Source organism: Vanessa cardui, chromosome 23 (assembly GCF_905220365.1).
Source record: "Vanessa cardui chromosome 23, ilVanCard2.1, whole genome shotgun sequence".
NCBI lineage: Eukaryota > Metazoa > Arthropoda > Insecta > Lepidoptera > Nymphalidae > Vanessa > Vanessa cardui.
This window is the reverse complement of record NC_061145.1, coordinates 9,657,029-9,674,391: the sequence shown is the minus strand read 5'-3', so window position 1 is coordinate 9,674,391 and position 17,363 is coordinate 9,657,029. Positions and strand designations below refer to the sequence as shown.

Below are 17,363 nucleotides of genomic sequence, written 5' to 3'. Positions count from 1 at the left end.
TAGCAAATATCATGTATTATATGAGATAGTAAACTTCGATCGTAACCGAAGCCATTACATATTTAAAGTTTTCATGTCGATTGCTTATCTGTTTAGAAGCACGATTTTATAATGTATTGGTATTGTAATACTTATAAAAAATTGCCCATTCGATACGCAAGTTTTCAATATGCCTTTTTTATTATAGCCGACATGTCTAGAACTTCTTAAATTATGCTTTATGCTAATAACACAAAGGCTACTCAAGCAAAGGCTTAGATAAAAATCGTAAATTTACATAATAAACTTATGAAAACACGTATTGTAATGTAATATTATAATATTTATGTATAACATAATATTTAAAAGATAATCTATTTAAACCTTGTCATTTATAAAGGCACTCAATTTAATATTTTTTTGGCTAGTGGATGATTATTATCTAGCAACACTTTTGTCATTAGAACTTTAGAATTATTATTAGAATTAGAACTAAAAAAGAATTAAGACGTGACGAATCAAAATCGCTTTTAATTTGTAACTTAATACTGTTTGAAAATCATTTTTTTAATGAATAGAATAAATAAATCATAAATATTTTAGATAGCTTAGGCTTCGGATCAAAGGCACTACAGAATCGTTACCTTTTTTATCTGTACGTAATCTGTCATATGTTCTGTATGCAATTGTCAAAGTCAAACAATTTATAATAATCATTACTAGCGTTAGAGTTGGATCAATTACACATAAACCCTTTTAAATAAACACAATGGCAATGGATTCAATGAGAGAAAAGGCTTTCCAAGATTATCGGAAGAAGTTAATGGAACACAAAGAAGTCGAATCAAGATTAAAAGACAGTAAGTAAAAATGGGAAGTCGATTTTGCCGACTCATCACCATCTCCTAATAACAAAATAGATCACTCTTATATGTTTTAATATAGTATTTTTGTATGTTAAATACTCTATTTACATTGCCTAAAATGTTGTTATAATTAATTATGTGATTGTGCTTTTTTCAGTGCGTGAACAATTAAAAGATTTAACAAAGCAATACGACAAGAGTGAGAACGATCTAAAAGCTTTACAAAGTGTGGGACAGATTGTTGGCGAAGTTCTCAAACAGTTAACAGAAGAAAAATGTGAGTATTACTCTTAATTCCAAATTCAAAAAATAATATTTACTTCTAAATATTGATTATTATGATTATAGCAACTCAAAATAAAATAATAAATGTGTTTATAGCAAGTAAACAGTAGTAGCACGATTAAATAACCCTTTCTTATTTTTAAAACGAATACTAAGGATAATTGGTCAATTTCTTGACATATGTAAAATAAGAAATTACAGAATTATGTTAAAACATGCTAGTATTACATAGTATGTTTTAACATAATTCTTAAAGTAAAAATATATTTTAAACTAACAGAAGGTCATTCACAATTACATGTATGGGTTTAGAAATGTGTAGACTACAAAGATACATTGATTGGCATGTATAAATAAGAACATTTTTAAACCAGTTAATGAGCTTTACAAGACATATATTAAAGCACTTTTATTGAATAAACACAGTTATACTCTCTTACAGTCTAATTGGAAGGATCATGCAGTATTGACTGTAAACAATGATCATATTACGTTAATTTTAAAATAAAACATGTACAAAACAAGAAGAAGGGGTTCCATGTGTGCAATTCTCTTTATAATCTTTAGAATATTTACATCATTTTATAGTATAGAACAAATTTTCTTGCCGCTGTCTGTCCCTATGTATGCTATCTTTAAAGATCTATCTTTAAAATTGCACAATGGATTTGACTGAGTTTTTTTTTAATAGTTAGAGTTATTCAAGAGGAAGATTATCATATATAATTCATGAACGATATAGTAAAGAAACAATAATAATTTTAGAAATTTCTAATGTGATGTCGTAAATAAACTAATTTTGTAGTATATTTAGTATCAGTATTGCACCAGTGCAAACCCAGGGGAGTTACTAGTACAAGTATAACATTAATAACTGTTTGTAATTCTATTATTTTCCAGTTATTGTAAAGGCTACGAATGGACCGCGGTATGTTGTGGGATGCCGTCGTCAATTAGACAAGAATAAGCTAAAAGGAGGCACCAGAGTTGCCTTGGATATGACCACACTGACAATCATGAGGCATTTACCACGAGAGGTTAATATTAGATAATAATTGTATTAAAAAAGAAAAGTAACAGCCTGTAAATTTCCCACTGCTGAGATAAGGCTTCATCTTCCATTAAGGAGAGGGTTTGGAACATATTCCACCACGCTGTTTCAATGCGCGTTGGTGGAATGCACATGTGGCAAAATTTCGATGAAATTAGAGACATGCAGGTTTCCTCACAATGTTTAACAAATTAAGCACACATATATTGGTGCTTGTCTGGATTTAAACCCGAAATCATCGGTTACAATGCACGAGTTCTAACCACTGGGCCATCTTCTAATAATTGTATTTAAATTTATTTAACGATACACATTTCACAGTGTTAGGGATCTTGCAATAGAATAGTTTTACACAATACAAGTTACAAATACAATGATATGGATGTCACATCTCAGAATCAATGATTGCAATTTATGGTGTAAAAAGTAGTTAACATTTCTTATATTCATAGTCTTTGCAGGTTACCACTTACCATCCAATAACCCTTAATTAATTATTTATTAAAAGAAATATTAATTACAATTTTCATTATTTTCTGTATTTTGTACTTTCAGGTTGATCCCCTCGTGTACAACATGAGCCACGAAGATCCAGGTGACGTCACATACTCGGCTATCGGTGGACTGCAGGAACAAATAAGGCAGCTGAGAGAAGTAAGTCAGATAAATTCTGAAAGGATTTTTCACTCTATTTGTTAATTGTAAAAATAATAATGTATATATAATGTAATATAATAGTATAATAATGTATAGATGTTTCTAATATAATAATGCATGTTTTTTAAATCATTCTCAATTCAATTTCATTTTACACTATCTTACAAAATAATAGATATTCAATAAAGAGACTAGTCCACTTTTTAGTATATTTATTGTTTGAATTAAATGAAAAGGAAATAGTATAGAGATAGTTCAATGGTTTATCACTCGTTTCTTGGATATAACTGCACCAAATCACCATTAATAGCATAGCTGCTCCAAATAAAGGATTGATTCACTCGTAGTCTGAAAAATATATATTTCCTTCTATTTGTTAATTGTTGCTTAATTTTTAAACGATCTCAAATTAAAATAAGGTTGCACATTATAGAAAATAATTAAGAACACTGGCAAAGGCTGACGGTGGTTTGAAACCACAGTCATCTTATCAGTTTTTTTTCTCTATAAAGAGCTTTATTATTAGTATTACAAATACAAAAGCTACTTAGAATAGTTTGCATGTTTTGGGTCATAAATTGATTGAGCTAAACCCTAAAAATGATTATGGAAATATATCTTTGTAAATATGTAAATCTTCTGTATATAATATAAATGTTTTCTTTCTATTTTTAATAATAACATTGTGTAATTTGTCCATGGTTAGACCTGTATGTAGTAGAACTTTTGCCTTGATAAGAAAATGTATTTTTTTTTTTTTAATTTTGGATGTGATTTTGTATCCACTGTTTGGTTGTCGTAATTAAGAAGCAATGCTTCTGTACTGAATAAGGAAGGTTTTTTTTTATGGAATAGGTTGGCAAACGAGCATATGGGCCACCTGATGGTAAGTGGTCACCATCGCCCATAGACAATGACGCTGTAAGAAATATTAACTATTCCTTACATAGTCAATGCGCCACCGACCTTGGGAACTAAGATGTTATGTCCCTTGTGCCTGTAGTTACACTGGCTCACTCACCCTTCAAACCGGAACACAACAATACTGCGTACTGTTGTTTAGCGGTAGAATATCTGATGAGTGGATGGTACCTATCCACACGGGCTAGCACAAAGCCCTACCACCAAGTAAAGTTTGAGTTTGAGATCCACAAATACCCCATCTGCCTAAGATTGTTTGGAAACAGATCATCTATATTTGCATGCATATGTTAATGTATAATCGACAACCTCCGTGGTCGAGTGGTGTGTACACCGGTTTTCATGGGTACGCCACTCTGAGGTCCCGGGTTCGATTCCCGGCCGAGTCGATGTAGATTACCATTAATTTCCTACGTTGTCTTGGGTCTGAGTGTTTGTGGTACCGTCGTTACTTCTGATTGTCCATAACACAAGTGCTTCAGCTACTTACATTGTGATCAGAGTAATGTATGTGATGTTGTCTCATATATATTTATTTATTAATATCTCTTTTAAAAGTAATATATCTTATATCTGTTTGTTACCAAACTTTAATATTAACACTTTATTTCAGGTGATTGAGCTGCCTCTGATGAATCCAGAATTATTCGTCCGGGTTGGTATCACACCACCGAAGGGATGTTTGCTGTACGGACCGCCCGGTACCGGCAAAACCTTACTGGCAAGAGCGGTTGCATCACAGCTGGATGCTAATTTCTTAAAGGTATACCTTATTTTTATTCATAGTAAAGTACATACAACATGTCATAGCTAAGCTTAACTCCTACATTTTGAGGAGCAAGTTTTGGAGTCTATTCCAATATTACTACTCCAATACAAATACATTATATCTACACAAACAAATAAAGTTTATAAATCGATTCAATCGAGAGCAAGAATGTTAGAAAAATATTTAATATTAGAGATAAGAATATTGGTAATTAGAGACACATATGAAATATTTCGTATTATTCCAATACCTAATAGAAAGGAAAATAACATGATTAGCATAATACCGTTATCGAATTATGTAGCAATAAACTTTAAAAGGGGATAATTAAACGCGATACTAACAAACGAGCTGGCCTCCATAAAAGTATCAAATCTAAATGGTGTATGGTACCAAACCCAAACAATAACTATAAACATAAGCAACATTAGAGATTGTTTTCAAGGTATGACAGATCATATTATACGTGCAGGTTTCCTGACAATGATTTACCTTTACTTGTGCTCAAATTGCAATGAAAATAGGAAACGAAAAAAAACATATTTTTCAAAATCACAAGTGTTTTAATGATAAGTACACTATATGATTTACACAAACAGTTCTTGATTAATATATTTATTTAGTAACAACTGAGTTTCTTGCCGGTTCTTCTCGGTAGAATCTACTTTCCGAACCGGTGGTAGCTTCACTTAATTGTTAATTGACGATTCTAAAGTGCTTGTAAAAGTCCACTTGAATAAAGATTATTTTGATTTTGATATCTTCATTTGTAATACAACAATATTTCACTTGCTTACATAAATCCACTATAATTTTTTATACGATTGAACCGGGTAAATTTTTCTTAAAATTAATTTAAAGAACTACTGAATATTCAGTGGCGGTTTTACAAATCTGCCGCTAGTGGGCTAGCAGGCTATTCTATTTTTGCCGCCCCCACTTTTTTTTGCAACATTTATGATTTGTGATCTATCGTCCTCATTACATCTGTTTTTTTTCCCGTTATTAGTATGATTATAAACTAGGTGATTTATTTTCTGTAAGATAATAACAAATTTGAACAAAATTTGCCGCCCCTCTAAATCTGCCGCCCTAGGCTCCAGCCTTCTTAGCCTATTGGTAAATCAGCCACTTTAATGTTGTCTTAAATTTTCGCGATTATTACACATTTAAATAAAACTAGTTATAATGGATTTTGGATTTGGACATCCCGACGTTTCGAGCACTTTACAGCGTTCGTGGTCACGGGTAGACCAGTTATAACTAGTTTTATTTAAATCAGCCACTTTGTAATATTACTCCATAATCATTGATTTGCAGGTGGTGTCATCGGCCATTGTGGACAAGTACATCGGTGAATCAGCTCGTCTCATCCGAGAGATGTTCAACTACGCTCGTGACCACCAGCCCTGCATCATATTCATGGACGAGATTGATGCCATCGGTCAGTACAAACCTTATAATGAAATTCATAGACAGACAAACGGACGGACCAATATTTTCAAGTTTTAATATAGATCGTCACTAACCTTTAGATAAAGTTAGTATAGTACGACACAACTTAGATGTCGCATCGGCAAAATTCGTAAAACCGATCACATCCGAATTGAGTACGCTGTCCCAAATTATCAATATTTATTTCTCAAGCGAATATGATCTTTGCACAAACGTAATAACTTGTAATATCATATGACTTGATATATTCGTCAATTTGACGCGTCGATTTACATGCACTTGCTTTCTCTGACGCGTGAATCTATAGCGACGAATAGCGTCGAATGGCGCGATAGGGAGCTATTTTTATTGGTTGATTAAATCGGCAGTAATTGTTTTTAATTTCATTCCATTGCATTTTCCGATGCTACATCTAATTTGTGTCCTACTATAGTTATTTCTTACAAATATTGCAATTTCGAAAATTCTTCGGGGCTCCCCCAAGATGGGATCCTTATGATAAAGACGATAATGACCACCACCGATTTGTAAAAAAAACGCCGAACTGAGAAGGTCTCTCGTTTTATCATCAGTAATTTGACATTCGAAAGAAAAAGACAGCATTTTTAAACTTGACGACCTCTATGGTCGAGTGGTGTGTACACCGGTTTCTATGGGTACGCCACTCTGAGGTCGATTCGATGTAGATTACCATTAGTTTTCTATGTTGTCTTGGGTCTGGGTGTTTGTGGTACCGTCGTTACTTCTGATTTACATAACACAAGTGCTTTAGCTACTTACATTGGGATCAGAGTAATGTACCTATGTGATGTTGTCTCATATAAACTTGACCTTTTGACCTTTTTTTTAACTAATCGCCCTTTAAACAATTTTTAAAGCTAATTTCTATAATCAATTCCAGGTGGCAGACGTTTCTCTGAGGGCACGAGCGCTGACCGTGAGATCCAGCGTACTCTGATGGAGCTTCTGAACCAAATGGATGGCTTCGACTCCCTCGGCCAGGTCAAGATCATCATGGCCACCAACCGCCCGGACACCCTCGACCCCGCACTCCTGCGTCCCGGAAGACTGGACAGGAAGATTGAGATTCCACTGCCCAATGAACAGGCTCGGTGAGATATAGGAATAGTTAATTGTTCTTCTGACTGTATCGGTGCAGGCATTCAACTGAGAATAGTAAACTACAATGAGGTATTGTTGACCTTGATTTTCTCAACAGAAATACCCATTACGTTTGAAGCATACGATTTAACGTTTTCTGTAATTGTTTGAATCATCATCCTACAAAATAAAAATTTATTGAAAAGTTTACAGAAGGGTATGATTTTTCTGTAAATTAGTCGCACACTGTTAGTCACTAATCTGAAATTTAAAGTTATAAAAAATATGTAAGACAAAGTTTGTTAATTACAGTGAATTTCTATAATAACAACTATTAACGATCACTGTAATTTCTTGTTATATTCAGGACTTGTCACATGTAAAGACATACAGACATGTACATAGTTTATATTAATTTGTTGCCAAAAATATTTATACACCTAGTCATCGTACACGTCTGCTGGTATTTCTAAGAATTTAAACAAAATTTCAACAATAATTCCAAAAATAATTAAACACAGCCCCTAAAATTGAACTTTTCATCCAATGTCAATATAGCAATATTATTTATATTGTATGTATGTGTGTATATTGAAGTGTGCTTTAAATTTATTTACGGATTTATGTCCAATAATAAAAGCCTTGTTATTCGTTAATGAAACATTGGAATCCAATTCCAGATTAGAGATTCTAAAGATCCACGCGGCTCCGATCGCTAAGCACGGCGAGATGGACTACGAGGCGGTCGTCAAGCTGTCCGACACCTTCAACGGCGCCGACCTGCGCAACGTGTGCACGGAGGCCGGCCTCTTCGCCATCCGCGCCGAGCGGGAGTACATCATACAGGTACCACCCGCCACCGCACCTACCTCACCACCTCACCTACCTCACCAACTCAACTCCCTCACTACCTCACCTGCCTCACCACCTCACCCGCCTCACTACCTCACCTGCCTCACCACCGCACCCGCCTCACCACCTCACCTACCTCACCACCACACCACTCGCCTGCATGTTTAGTGGCAGGGGGCCCTCATGGTTTTGTCCCACCCGTCCCGGTACCCATCCGGGCGGAATGTAAAACAAAAAAAGGCCTGCCAGTCTCTATGTATGCTTAGATATTTAAAATTATGCAACGGACATTGTTTCGGTTCTTTTGCAAAGAGAGTGATTCCAGAGGTTTTTTGTATATGGACTATATAGTTAAGAAACTCTGATCATTTTAGAAGTTTCTGAAGTGATAGACTAATTAAACAAATTTTAAAGTATATTTAGAATTAGTATTGCACCCGTGCGAAGCCGGGGCGGGTCGCTAGTACATAATAGACCCAGATGTTATGTCTCTTGTGCCTGTAGTTGCAGTGAGTCACGTTTCAAACTCGTACACAGCAATACTTAAGTAACAGGATTAGTTTGGCAGTATACCATATGATGAGTGAACCCAAATAGACTTTCACAAAATCCTACCACTGAATAAATTTCGAAATAAAATCGACAAATATAAATATAGTATAAGTTTGTCTTTATGGTTATTTTACTAAGAATTTCCCACATACGAAATATTTTTGTAAATCATTCATTTTAATTGCAGGAGGATCTCATGAAGGCTGTACGGAAGGTGGCCGATAACAAGAAACTTGAAAGCAAATTGGATTACAAGCCGGTGTAATTGTTTAATTTCCGTTAAAACACATATATATTGTCATTAATATTCATTTCTTAATAAATTTAGTTTAAATATCTTTGGTTTTATTTATTTTTGCACTTTTGTGCAGATCTGCGCAAGTCTGTCTGCTTCATTAATTAACTTTTTAATCGACAATATTAAAAAAAAACGTATAATTTCACATATTTATTTAATAAATATACACAAAATATTAAACGTAAAAAATACTGAATATGTAAGTAGCAGTCTTGGCATTTTTTTAGTCCCACATAATATATATATTTTTAATCTGTTTCTTATTTGAGCGGGAAATATTATGTCAATGTCACGTGGAATAAAACAAGACATATAGTAATATTAAAATTGTTTTATATTTAACTTGCATAATTTAACTATTATCTACTGAAAAGAATCAGACTTCTAAAATCATAAAAATTATGAGTTTCCAAATAAAAATTATATCTAGACAGTATGATACAAATACTTACATTTCTATGCATTCTTTGTTTTAAAAAATTGTTTATAAAAATTGATAAAAAGGTGTTATATTTTATTATAATTAAGGTCTTGAGCCTAATTGCTTGCCCCAGGGACCTTCAAATCCAATTCTATTAGTCCTACGTGACATTGGCAAAATAGACCATTTGTAGACACAACTAAAAGCCATTAAGCAAAGTAAATTACATAAATGCTTCAAAATCAAAGCAATAGCGTCTTGTGGCGCGCTAGGTTATAATTGACTAGATATCAACGACGAAAACATTAATAAGTATAATATAATCAAGATATTTTCAGCTTACAGCTGAAATTTCTACTACTTAAAAATGTTATTGAATACACAAAAGCAACTTTAACAATGTGTCACGTATATCCAAACACCAGTATACACAATAAAATATGTACCTACCAAAGAATATATTTATATAATTTTTTTATTTCGCTCATCTTTATACCTACTTAGCAAATTATTTTTCGAACCAATACAATAATTAAACCCCAGGAAAAGATCTTACACATTTCTTAAAGGCCGACCACACACTTGCAAATGTATTGAAAAGATGTCCTTGAGCGGTGGTAAAAGAAAAAGTACAATCAGGTGAGACTGTGGTCGTTTGCCACCATTTAAAAAAAAATATATATATTATACTCTTGTGCACATTACTGAAATCCGAAACGGCTACATTTTTTTGCGTAAGGACGAGTGGTTCCTAGTTGTTTTTTTGTTGTATTAGTACCAATATAATAAAAAAATATTCCCACCATAACGGGACCAGTAACTAGTACAATTTATATATTGAAACAACTTACTAAAATCCACCTTGTTAATATAAATTCATAATATCATTCAACAATATTTTTAATAAGGCAATACAACTTTTCATTTTTTTTTTTTAAATTTATTTAATAAAACTAGGCAATGTCCCATTCTTCCTAGCCTTTTCAACGTTTTCATAATAACAAGAAAAGTCTACATAACCTTTAATTCGTCTATCCTTATCGTATGGTCGAATTGGATATATATCGGATGACGATTCGATTGATCGATTCGTATCGACATTCGAATCGTTCTTATCGAAATCATTCGATCCAGACGAGTACGGTTCGGAATCCATTTCGTTCAAAAACGTATTCGATTTAGATTGAACGATCGGATTGAATCTGACAGATGCGTTTTGTTTCTGAACTGTATTTATTGCGTCATTTTGGGGGATGGGGGGGAGGAAATTGAAATTACGTATCAATAAAGTAACATGGGTATTCGGTTTTGGAGTTAAGCTATTCTTTAAACAGTAAGATAAGAATTCTTCTTCGATTTCTTCTAGAACGGACTGACTGACTCTTTTGAAGTCTGCTTGTTTCCGGAAGTTCTCTACTATGATTTGGGATAATTGTTTGTTCGTCTGTTCGCTGTTACCTCGCACTTCTTGTATGCGTTTGTATACACCAGCACTGACTAGGACGAGGAATCTGGAATATTTTAAACACAGTCTTAAATATAAAATATATAAATAGAACTACTTAAGGGGCATCTCAATACATAAAAATAATTTATTTCATCAAGTTGCTAAACTTACAGATATGACTAATAAAGTATATAGATAAAAATGAATGTTATATATAATATAAATACTAATAAAATATATAAACTAATATACTATAAACAGATATTTAATATAAAAATTTACTACTTTTTTTTGCACATTCACTAGCAGAAATTGTCCAAAAATAAGGAAAGTGTTGTCTCTTTCTTTCTTTTTGTCTCTTTCTAGAGTATGCAATTTAATATAACATTATTAAAACTCATGTTTATCATTGGTGATGTTCACTGGGAAATTTCAATATTAATTTATTTTATTGTGTCTGTTATTGAACACATAATATATAACAATGATAACTTTTTCCAAACGGGAGTTCAACAATACCTATATTTGTTTATTTAATTATAAGTTACCTGCAAGACTCGTCCAAAGCAATGGGTCCATGTATCTCAGGAGCTGCTACCACTGGTTCTGATGAAGCGGCACTTATAGTTGGGAAGGCTTTGTACAGCCCCTTCACTAGGTAGTTACCTAGGCATCTTGTTCCAGTCTGATTGCCTAGGTATTGTGCTGGAAATTATAAATCATTTTTATAATTTATAGCTTATTATAGAATGTCTATCAATTTGGTATATTTATGGACTTAACAACAACAATGATGGTTTTTGACGACCTCCATGGTCGAGTGGTGTGTACACCGGTTTTCATTGGTACGCCACTCTGAGGTCCCGGGTTCGATTCCCGGCCGAGTCGATGTAGATTACCATTAGTTTTCTATGTTGTCTTGGGTCTGGGTGTTTGTGGTATCGTTACTTCTGATTTCCATAACACGAGTGCTTCAGCTACTTACATTGGGATCAGAGTAATGTATGTGATGTTGTTATATATTTATTATTATTTTAAAAATGTGTATATAGTTGTTCTATGCATTTACTTTATAGGGACAAAGCTTTAGAGTGAAGAGAAACAGTCTACTGTCTATTAAGGAATTCAAGATTATGAAAGGTTGCTTATGTAATGCAACTTAATTTGTTACAAAGCAAACCCATTTATTTATCAGTTCTTTGGATCTGGGAATATTTATATTCGAAATTTAAATTTGTTTAAAAAAGAAAATTATTTTGCATAGTATTTTGCAGGTTTTTTTTTGTTTATATCAAGCCAGTAATGTTATCATCATTAGGAATATAATTTGAATATTTTTCCACATTTTATGATAAATATTTAAGTCACTTAAACCCACTCACCATTTCTTAGTTTATTCACATCTAAGCCCAGCTGCGAAAGCCTCAATAATTCATCCTCATTGTTCAAACTGTGATCAACGGTCAACTGTACAACCCTCAGCACTGAGTTATCGTCGGTCCTGCATAACAACGCCCGGGTCTCACCAACATTAGCAACATACAACTTGTTGTTGTGTACGAGTGCTATAACAACAGTTGCACCTCCAGAAAGATGTTGATCTATTTCTTTTAAACGGAAAAGTATGTTATCTGACATCTGGAATGCAAAATGAATACTTTAAAAATCTTCATAACACACTGGACCGTAGGATCTCAATTTATTGACCATTGAAATAAGCAGAGACATTATTTAAGTTAACAAAAAGTTAAGTTAAATTATAATAAGTTACATATTTCTTGAATTCTATAAAGAATATAGGTAATAAATAAATCACCTGTGTTGTATGAGTGTGCCCTTTTAATATCTGAAGCCGGTATTGTAAGCTGGTTCGCTCAGCGATCATGCCATCATAGTTCTCTATGTACGCCTTCTCAACGGACACAAATGCATTCCTATTACAAATATTTTTAATATTAATAACAAACATATACAACAATTTAAGCTAGTTAAGAGAACAGGTACATGCTTAAAATGTAGTTGATGGAAAATCCCAGGCTATATACAGAATTTTCATGTTCATAAATAAAGTTTATATTTTGTTTAGCTAGTTTACACAACACTGTATTAAATAAGTGGAATATCAACAAACTATGTAGAAACTTTCTTAAAGCAACCTTGTTAATTCTTCAGTGGTGTCTTTTTGAAGAGGTAATAAATGCTACACAGTGCTACTCTTTCATATATACAGTGTGCTCTGCCAAATTCTACTAAAATTTTAATTTATAATTAACTACCAAAAGGCTAATTTATTAACATAACATGAAAATCACCTTAATTTTTCTCTAATTTCTTCATCAGTGTTACTACTCGACGGTGGAGCAAATAATATCTCAGCAGCCATTCGCTGCATGATAAACCTCGCTGCATCCAAGCCATTGTGTGGCTCAAACACTCCATATAGACATCTGCAAATGTTTAAGCAATTTGTATCATTACAAAAAGTAAAATAGCCACTATTCAACAGATCAACGGATTTTGATGCGGTAAATTTTAATAGATAGAGTGATTCCAGAGGAAGGTTTCTGTATATAATACATGGACAATATAGTAAAGAAACACTAAATATTTAAGATGTTTCTCATATGTAATAAATAAACAAACTCTGTAGTACATTTAGAATTAGTATAGCACCCGTGAGAAGACGAGACGGACTAATATATTATAATATACTTAAAACGTAAAGGTAATGTTTCCATAACAAATTGTACTAATCGTTAACAAAAGTACGATTGTATAAAAATCTATATATAATATGCACTTACGAATTATCTTCTGTGTGACAATAAAAACAAAAATAGTCGTCATTTGAACTTGGATTTCCGTCTAAAGGGGAAAAATAGGACGCTACGCAAGTATTCCGACATTTCGGTAAATCGTCCGTCCATGGTCTCGCAATCATTTTTATCGCCTAATACTTCTGTTTACATTAAAAAATAAATTGATCACGTTATATGTAAGAAAGTGTCTTGATTTTTATTTATTGTTTTTATCAATATCACATAATATAACAAATGTTTTCACTTTTATGTTATTGACAAATTCCAATTGTCAAAACCGTAAATTATATAAAAATTATTGCCTTTTTTAAAATTTATCCTGCTCTGGATTCGAGTAGAAACAATTACTTTAATTGTCCCATAGCTTGTTATTTTTTTTTAAATATTATAATGGTATTTATGTTGATATATATTAATACAAAAGAAATAAATACATAAAATAATTTGAAATAAGAGAAATACATTTTATGTTTACTTTCTACGTTATTTCTTACTAGTGACTATGTGTTAAATACTATGTAATCATACATAGTATTTTTCATGTGTTATCTTATTTTTTATGATAAAAACATAGTTATTATAAATATAAATAAATCGCTGACCATTTTGGGTACATAATTATATCATTCCATGCTGTAAATATTGAAACATGAATCATTTAAAAAAATGTACCGAATACCTTCTAAAAGTAACTTAGTAAGATGATAATTATTTTGGATGTTTCTAAAATAATATCTCAAATTTATTATACTGAAAAAGTTTTACAAACAAAGTCAATATTTTTTTAGACGGACCATATACAACTTTGCTATATTTTAGTTATTTATCTAAACGAGGAATGTAAAATATAGATTATTTATTAAAAACACCACATACTACTAATATTTCTCTATACCATTTACTCAAATTTAATAACCGCAAAACGGAAACCAACATACCACATAAAAGGCGTTTGATAAAATAAATATTTTTATTATTTAGTAGATAATAGATAACGTGATTAATAAAAATTGTAATTGGAACGTATCTATAACATTCTTACTCACTTATTATTTCAATTTGTGTTTTCTTAATTAAATACTAAAATTCATGTTATAATTATGTAAAGGCGAGTTTATTTGCATTCTATCAAACTTAATAAAACTAATTCTTACTTTGATAGAATATCATAAATTTCCTTATCAATTAAGAACGTTATCAGATGTGCCTTCAACCTTTGTACGAAAATAACCTAAGACTAAAATCGCCGGTTCATAACACGCTACACATGCTGCATTGTATTATAACCTGCAATTGTTATTCCTCTAATTGAACGTGCAAATAATGTTATTTCCTTACTTTTTTTGACGTTAAATATTGATGAAATTGTTAAGTTTAATTAAAATGTTATTTTTAGGTTTTTGTGTCAAGGGGTTGTCAATCTTTAATTATAGGTATATATTTATAAATCTATAAGTACTATTTTAGCATTTGAATAGGCATTGTCGTTTAGCTTCAATGGTTTATTTAAAGGCAAAATGTAATACATTTAATTACATATTGATAACTTCATAAATTGGAACATTTTATAAGTCAGTGAAGACTTTAATGAAGCCATCATGGTTCAATGATTAAAATATGGGGATTTATCCAAAGATTACAAGTTCAAACCTAGTCCAAAACTACTGGGCACTTTCTAAATTTGTTTTAATTCATACCATGCCCCATATGGAACATTTTGCAGCTACCCGAGCGTGTTGAATGAGGTGCCATGTGCTTCCACCAACCTACATTGTAACAGCATGGCAGTGTATGCTCCAAGTTAGAAAGGAGAGACCTTAGGCCAGCGATCAGCTGTATATTGAATGCTTCAACTTAAGATTGTAATATATTGAAATGATGACGGATTATGAAATAACTTAATAATAAAAAATAAAACAATTATTTTCTTTGATCAAAGTTTATGTCATGTTCTTACACAACTGTGAACCCGATCTTTTACATTTTTAATTTTAATGGTTTTTTTTTATACAATGTTAGCTCTGTTATCCTAAAGAGCTGTCTGTGACTAAGTTCACTTTGTTTAAAACTAAGTTTGAAATGAGAAAGCATATACTTTATACCAGTTTGAATTAACAACTTTAGAAAAATCCTTCTTTATAAAATATCAATAAGTGTACTAGACACCTTTCTTCACTATACATATAATTATATTTTTATTTCCTGTGCTGTGAAAAGAAAAATTATACGTAATAATTCTTTAATACTATGCAGTATCTATAATGCCAATATCTTAATAGGTACTTTGAACTATTTCTATTTAAGGGAAGTCCATTATTTTCATTTTACAATATAAATGTTAGTGCATGGCATAAAAAGCATTTATCGAGTTGGCTGTACAGAGAATTTCCAAAGTCATGAGCTAAAAAAAAATAGTGTCCCTTCGCTAGGCACCATCACCAATAACTGAACATTCAAAATTGGAACGCAACTATTTAGGAACACAACATAAAATACAAAACCAATAATTCTTTGAGACACACCTCAATGCCTTTGGAAACCCACTTTAGTTCACTTCATCAGGTGAGCAAAATTAAAAACTAGAACTTTTTCATGGGGTCTATTTAATCAACTTTTTTGTCCGAGGCTTTGGTTTCTGTTTCTGGTTTCTTTTCCTTCTCTTTCTCCTTTTCTTTTTCCTTTTCCTTATCCTCAGTGACTACCTCCTTAGCTTCCTGCTTTGATGCTTCATCGAAATTACCAACGAGGTTAGGTACTTCGTCGTCCTCGTCGAGAGGTTTCGGCGGCGCCACACTCGACGCGATTTTCTTTAACTGATTTAACCCTTCAGGTCCCAGTTGACTCAGAATACCGGGGAGCATCTCAGCTATTTGCTTGTTCTCTCCATGACCGGTGATAGCGAAAGTGTTCGCTGCAAGCGATGCCTGAGCTTTCGGGTTGTTAAAATGTATTACTGTGCCGTCATCCTTTATCATATTCACTTCCTCGATGCCGGGGATAGTGTTTACTGATAATTTCTTAAGAGATGATTGCAGTTTCTTGTCATCTGTGGCGGCGGTCGCATGGACGACCTTCTTCTTGCGCCTCGGAGTTCCCTTGCCGCCTATGCGGACTTGTGACTGCAATTTTTTGAGTTTCTCGGTGTTCATTCTGCTATTTTAACACGCGACACCTGTCGATAAAAACACGGGGCACTTTTTAGTATTGTTTATGTGTTGATTTCAAACGCGATCACACTTGTATTCCATGTAACTTGATCGTACGCACGTGTTTTGAACACCGGTTAGTTACAAAGGGAAAATGGTGGATTTGAGACAAGTTATTTCTGATTTTTGACGTCGTGAAATTGGCAGCACTGCGGAAAATTCGTTCCTTTTCAACAATTGCAACACTTGATTTAAAAAAAATATGGAGTGATTTTAAATTAAAATACATATTACGATTACAATTATTATGATAATTTTAATAAATTCTTTTTATTTAATCTTTTTTTCATTCATTTATATAATATATATTGTAGATAAAATTTTGAAAGTGAATTATTAAACTGGTCATACTATGAAAAAAAACTTTAATGTTTTTATGCGTATTTTTCATGTTTTATGCATGCAATTTAAATTAATAAAAAATAATTTTCTGATACAAGTAATTAACTTAAAAAGTTGAGATGATTTTATTACTTTCAAGTAGATTCTAAGTACAACTTCACATATTTCATCATATCTTAGTAGGTATACAAGCTTGTTTCTAGATGGCGTTAGTTTCACACCCAGCTTTAGTATCATAACTTTTTATAATAGATGTCGCACTCAGTATGAAATTACAACATATTACTATTTCTTTTTCATGAGTATTCTTAGTTATAATTTAAAAATGATAAAGGGAAACTA

General features: G+C 32.3%; 3 protein-coding genes across 3 annotated transcripts; 1 reads left to right on the top strand and 2 right to left on the bottom strand.

The window, feature by feature from the left end:
* Nucleotides 1-654: 654 nt before the first annotated feature.
* LOC124539861 (26S proteasome regulatory subunit 10B) lies at nucleotides 655-8,824 on the top strand. The gene is made up of 9 exons (XM_047117219.1): nucleotides 655-839; nucleotides 1,003-1,122; nucleotides 2,031-2,167; nucleotides 2,737-2,835; nucleotides 4,373-4,522; nucleotides 5,849-5,972; nucleotides 6,885-7,095; nucleotides 7,765-7,930; nucleotides 8,676-8,824. Exons 1-9 carry the CDS (start codon nucleotides 749-751, stop codon nucleotides 8,751-8,753), a joined length of 1,176 nt encoding a protein of 391 aa, XP_046973175.1. The 5' UTR covers nucleotides 655-748; the 3' UTR covers nucleotides 8,754-8,824.
* A 1,315-nt stretch (nucleotides 8,825-10,139) lies between these two features.
* On the bottom strand, nucleotides 10,140-13,760 carry LOC124539704 (TGF-beta-activated kinase 1 and MAP3K7-binding protein 1-like). The gene is made up of 6 exons (XM_047117042.1): nucleotides 13,459-13,760; nucleotides 12,967-13,101; nucleotides 12,471-12,588; nucleotides 12,037-12,292; nucleotides 11,203-11,359; nucleotides 10,140-10,718 (listed from the first exon to the last, which is right to left on the bottom strand). The coding sequence occupies exons 1-6, from the start codon at nucleotides 13,593-13,595 to the stop codon at nucleotides 10,148-10,150; spliced, it is 1,374 nt and encodes a 457-aa protein (XP_046972998.1). The 5' UTR covers nucleotides 13,596-13,760; the 3' UTR covers nucleotides 10,140-10,147.
* A 1,636-nt stretch (nucleotides 13,761-15,396) lies between these two features.
* On the bottom strand, nucleotides 15,397-16,835 carry LOC124539753 (transcription factor BTF3 homolog 4-like). The gene is made up of 2 exons (XM_047117098.1): nucleotides 16,741-16,835; nucleotides 15,397-16,645 (listed from the first exon to the last, which is right to left on the bottom strand). The coding sequence occupies exon 2, from the start codon at nucleotides 16,620-16,622 to the stop codon at nucleotides 16,077-16,079; it is 546 nt and encodes a 181-aa protein (XP_046973054.1). The 5' UTR covers nucleotides 16,623-16,645; nucleotides 16,741-16,835; the 3' UTR covers nucleotides 15,397-16,076.
* Nucleotides 16,836-17,363: the final 528 nt, after the last annotated feature.

Coding starts and splice junctions, on each gene's coding strand:
- LOC124539753 (XM_047117098.1), bottom strand. CDS start 16,622: ATGAACACCGAGAAACTCAAAAAATTGCAGTCACAAGTCCGCATAGGC.
- LOC124539704 (XM_047117042.1), bottom strand. CDS start 13,595: ATGATTGCGAGACCATGGACGGACGATTTACCGAAATGTCGGAATACT. Junction 12,589..12,966: donor GAAATTAGAGAAAAATTAAG/GTGATTTTCATG, acceptor TATTTGTAATAG/GAATGCATTTGTGTCCGTTG. Junction 10,719..11,202: donor GCTTTGGACGAGTCTTGCAG/GTAACTTATAAT, acceptor AAAATATTCCAG/ATTCCTCGTCCTAGTCAGTG.
- LOC124539861 (XM_047117219.1), top strand. CDS start 749: ATGGCAATGGATTCAATGAGAGAAAAGGCTTTCCAAGATTATCGGAAG. Junction 2,168..2,736: donor TGAGGCATTTACCACGAGAG/GTTAATATTAGA, acceptor TTGTACTTTCAG/GTTGATCCCCTCGTGTACAA. Junction 7,096..7,764: donor CTGCCCAATGAACAGGCTCG/GTGAGATATAGG, acceptor ATCCAATTCCAG/ATTAGAGATTCTAAAGATCC.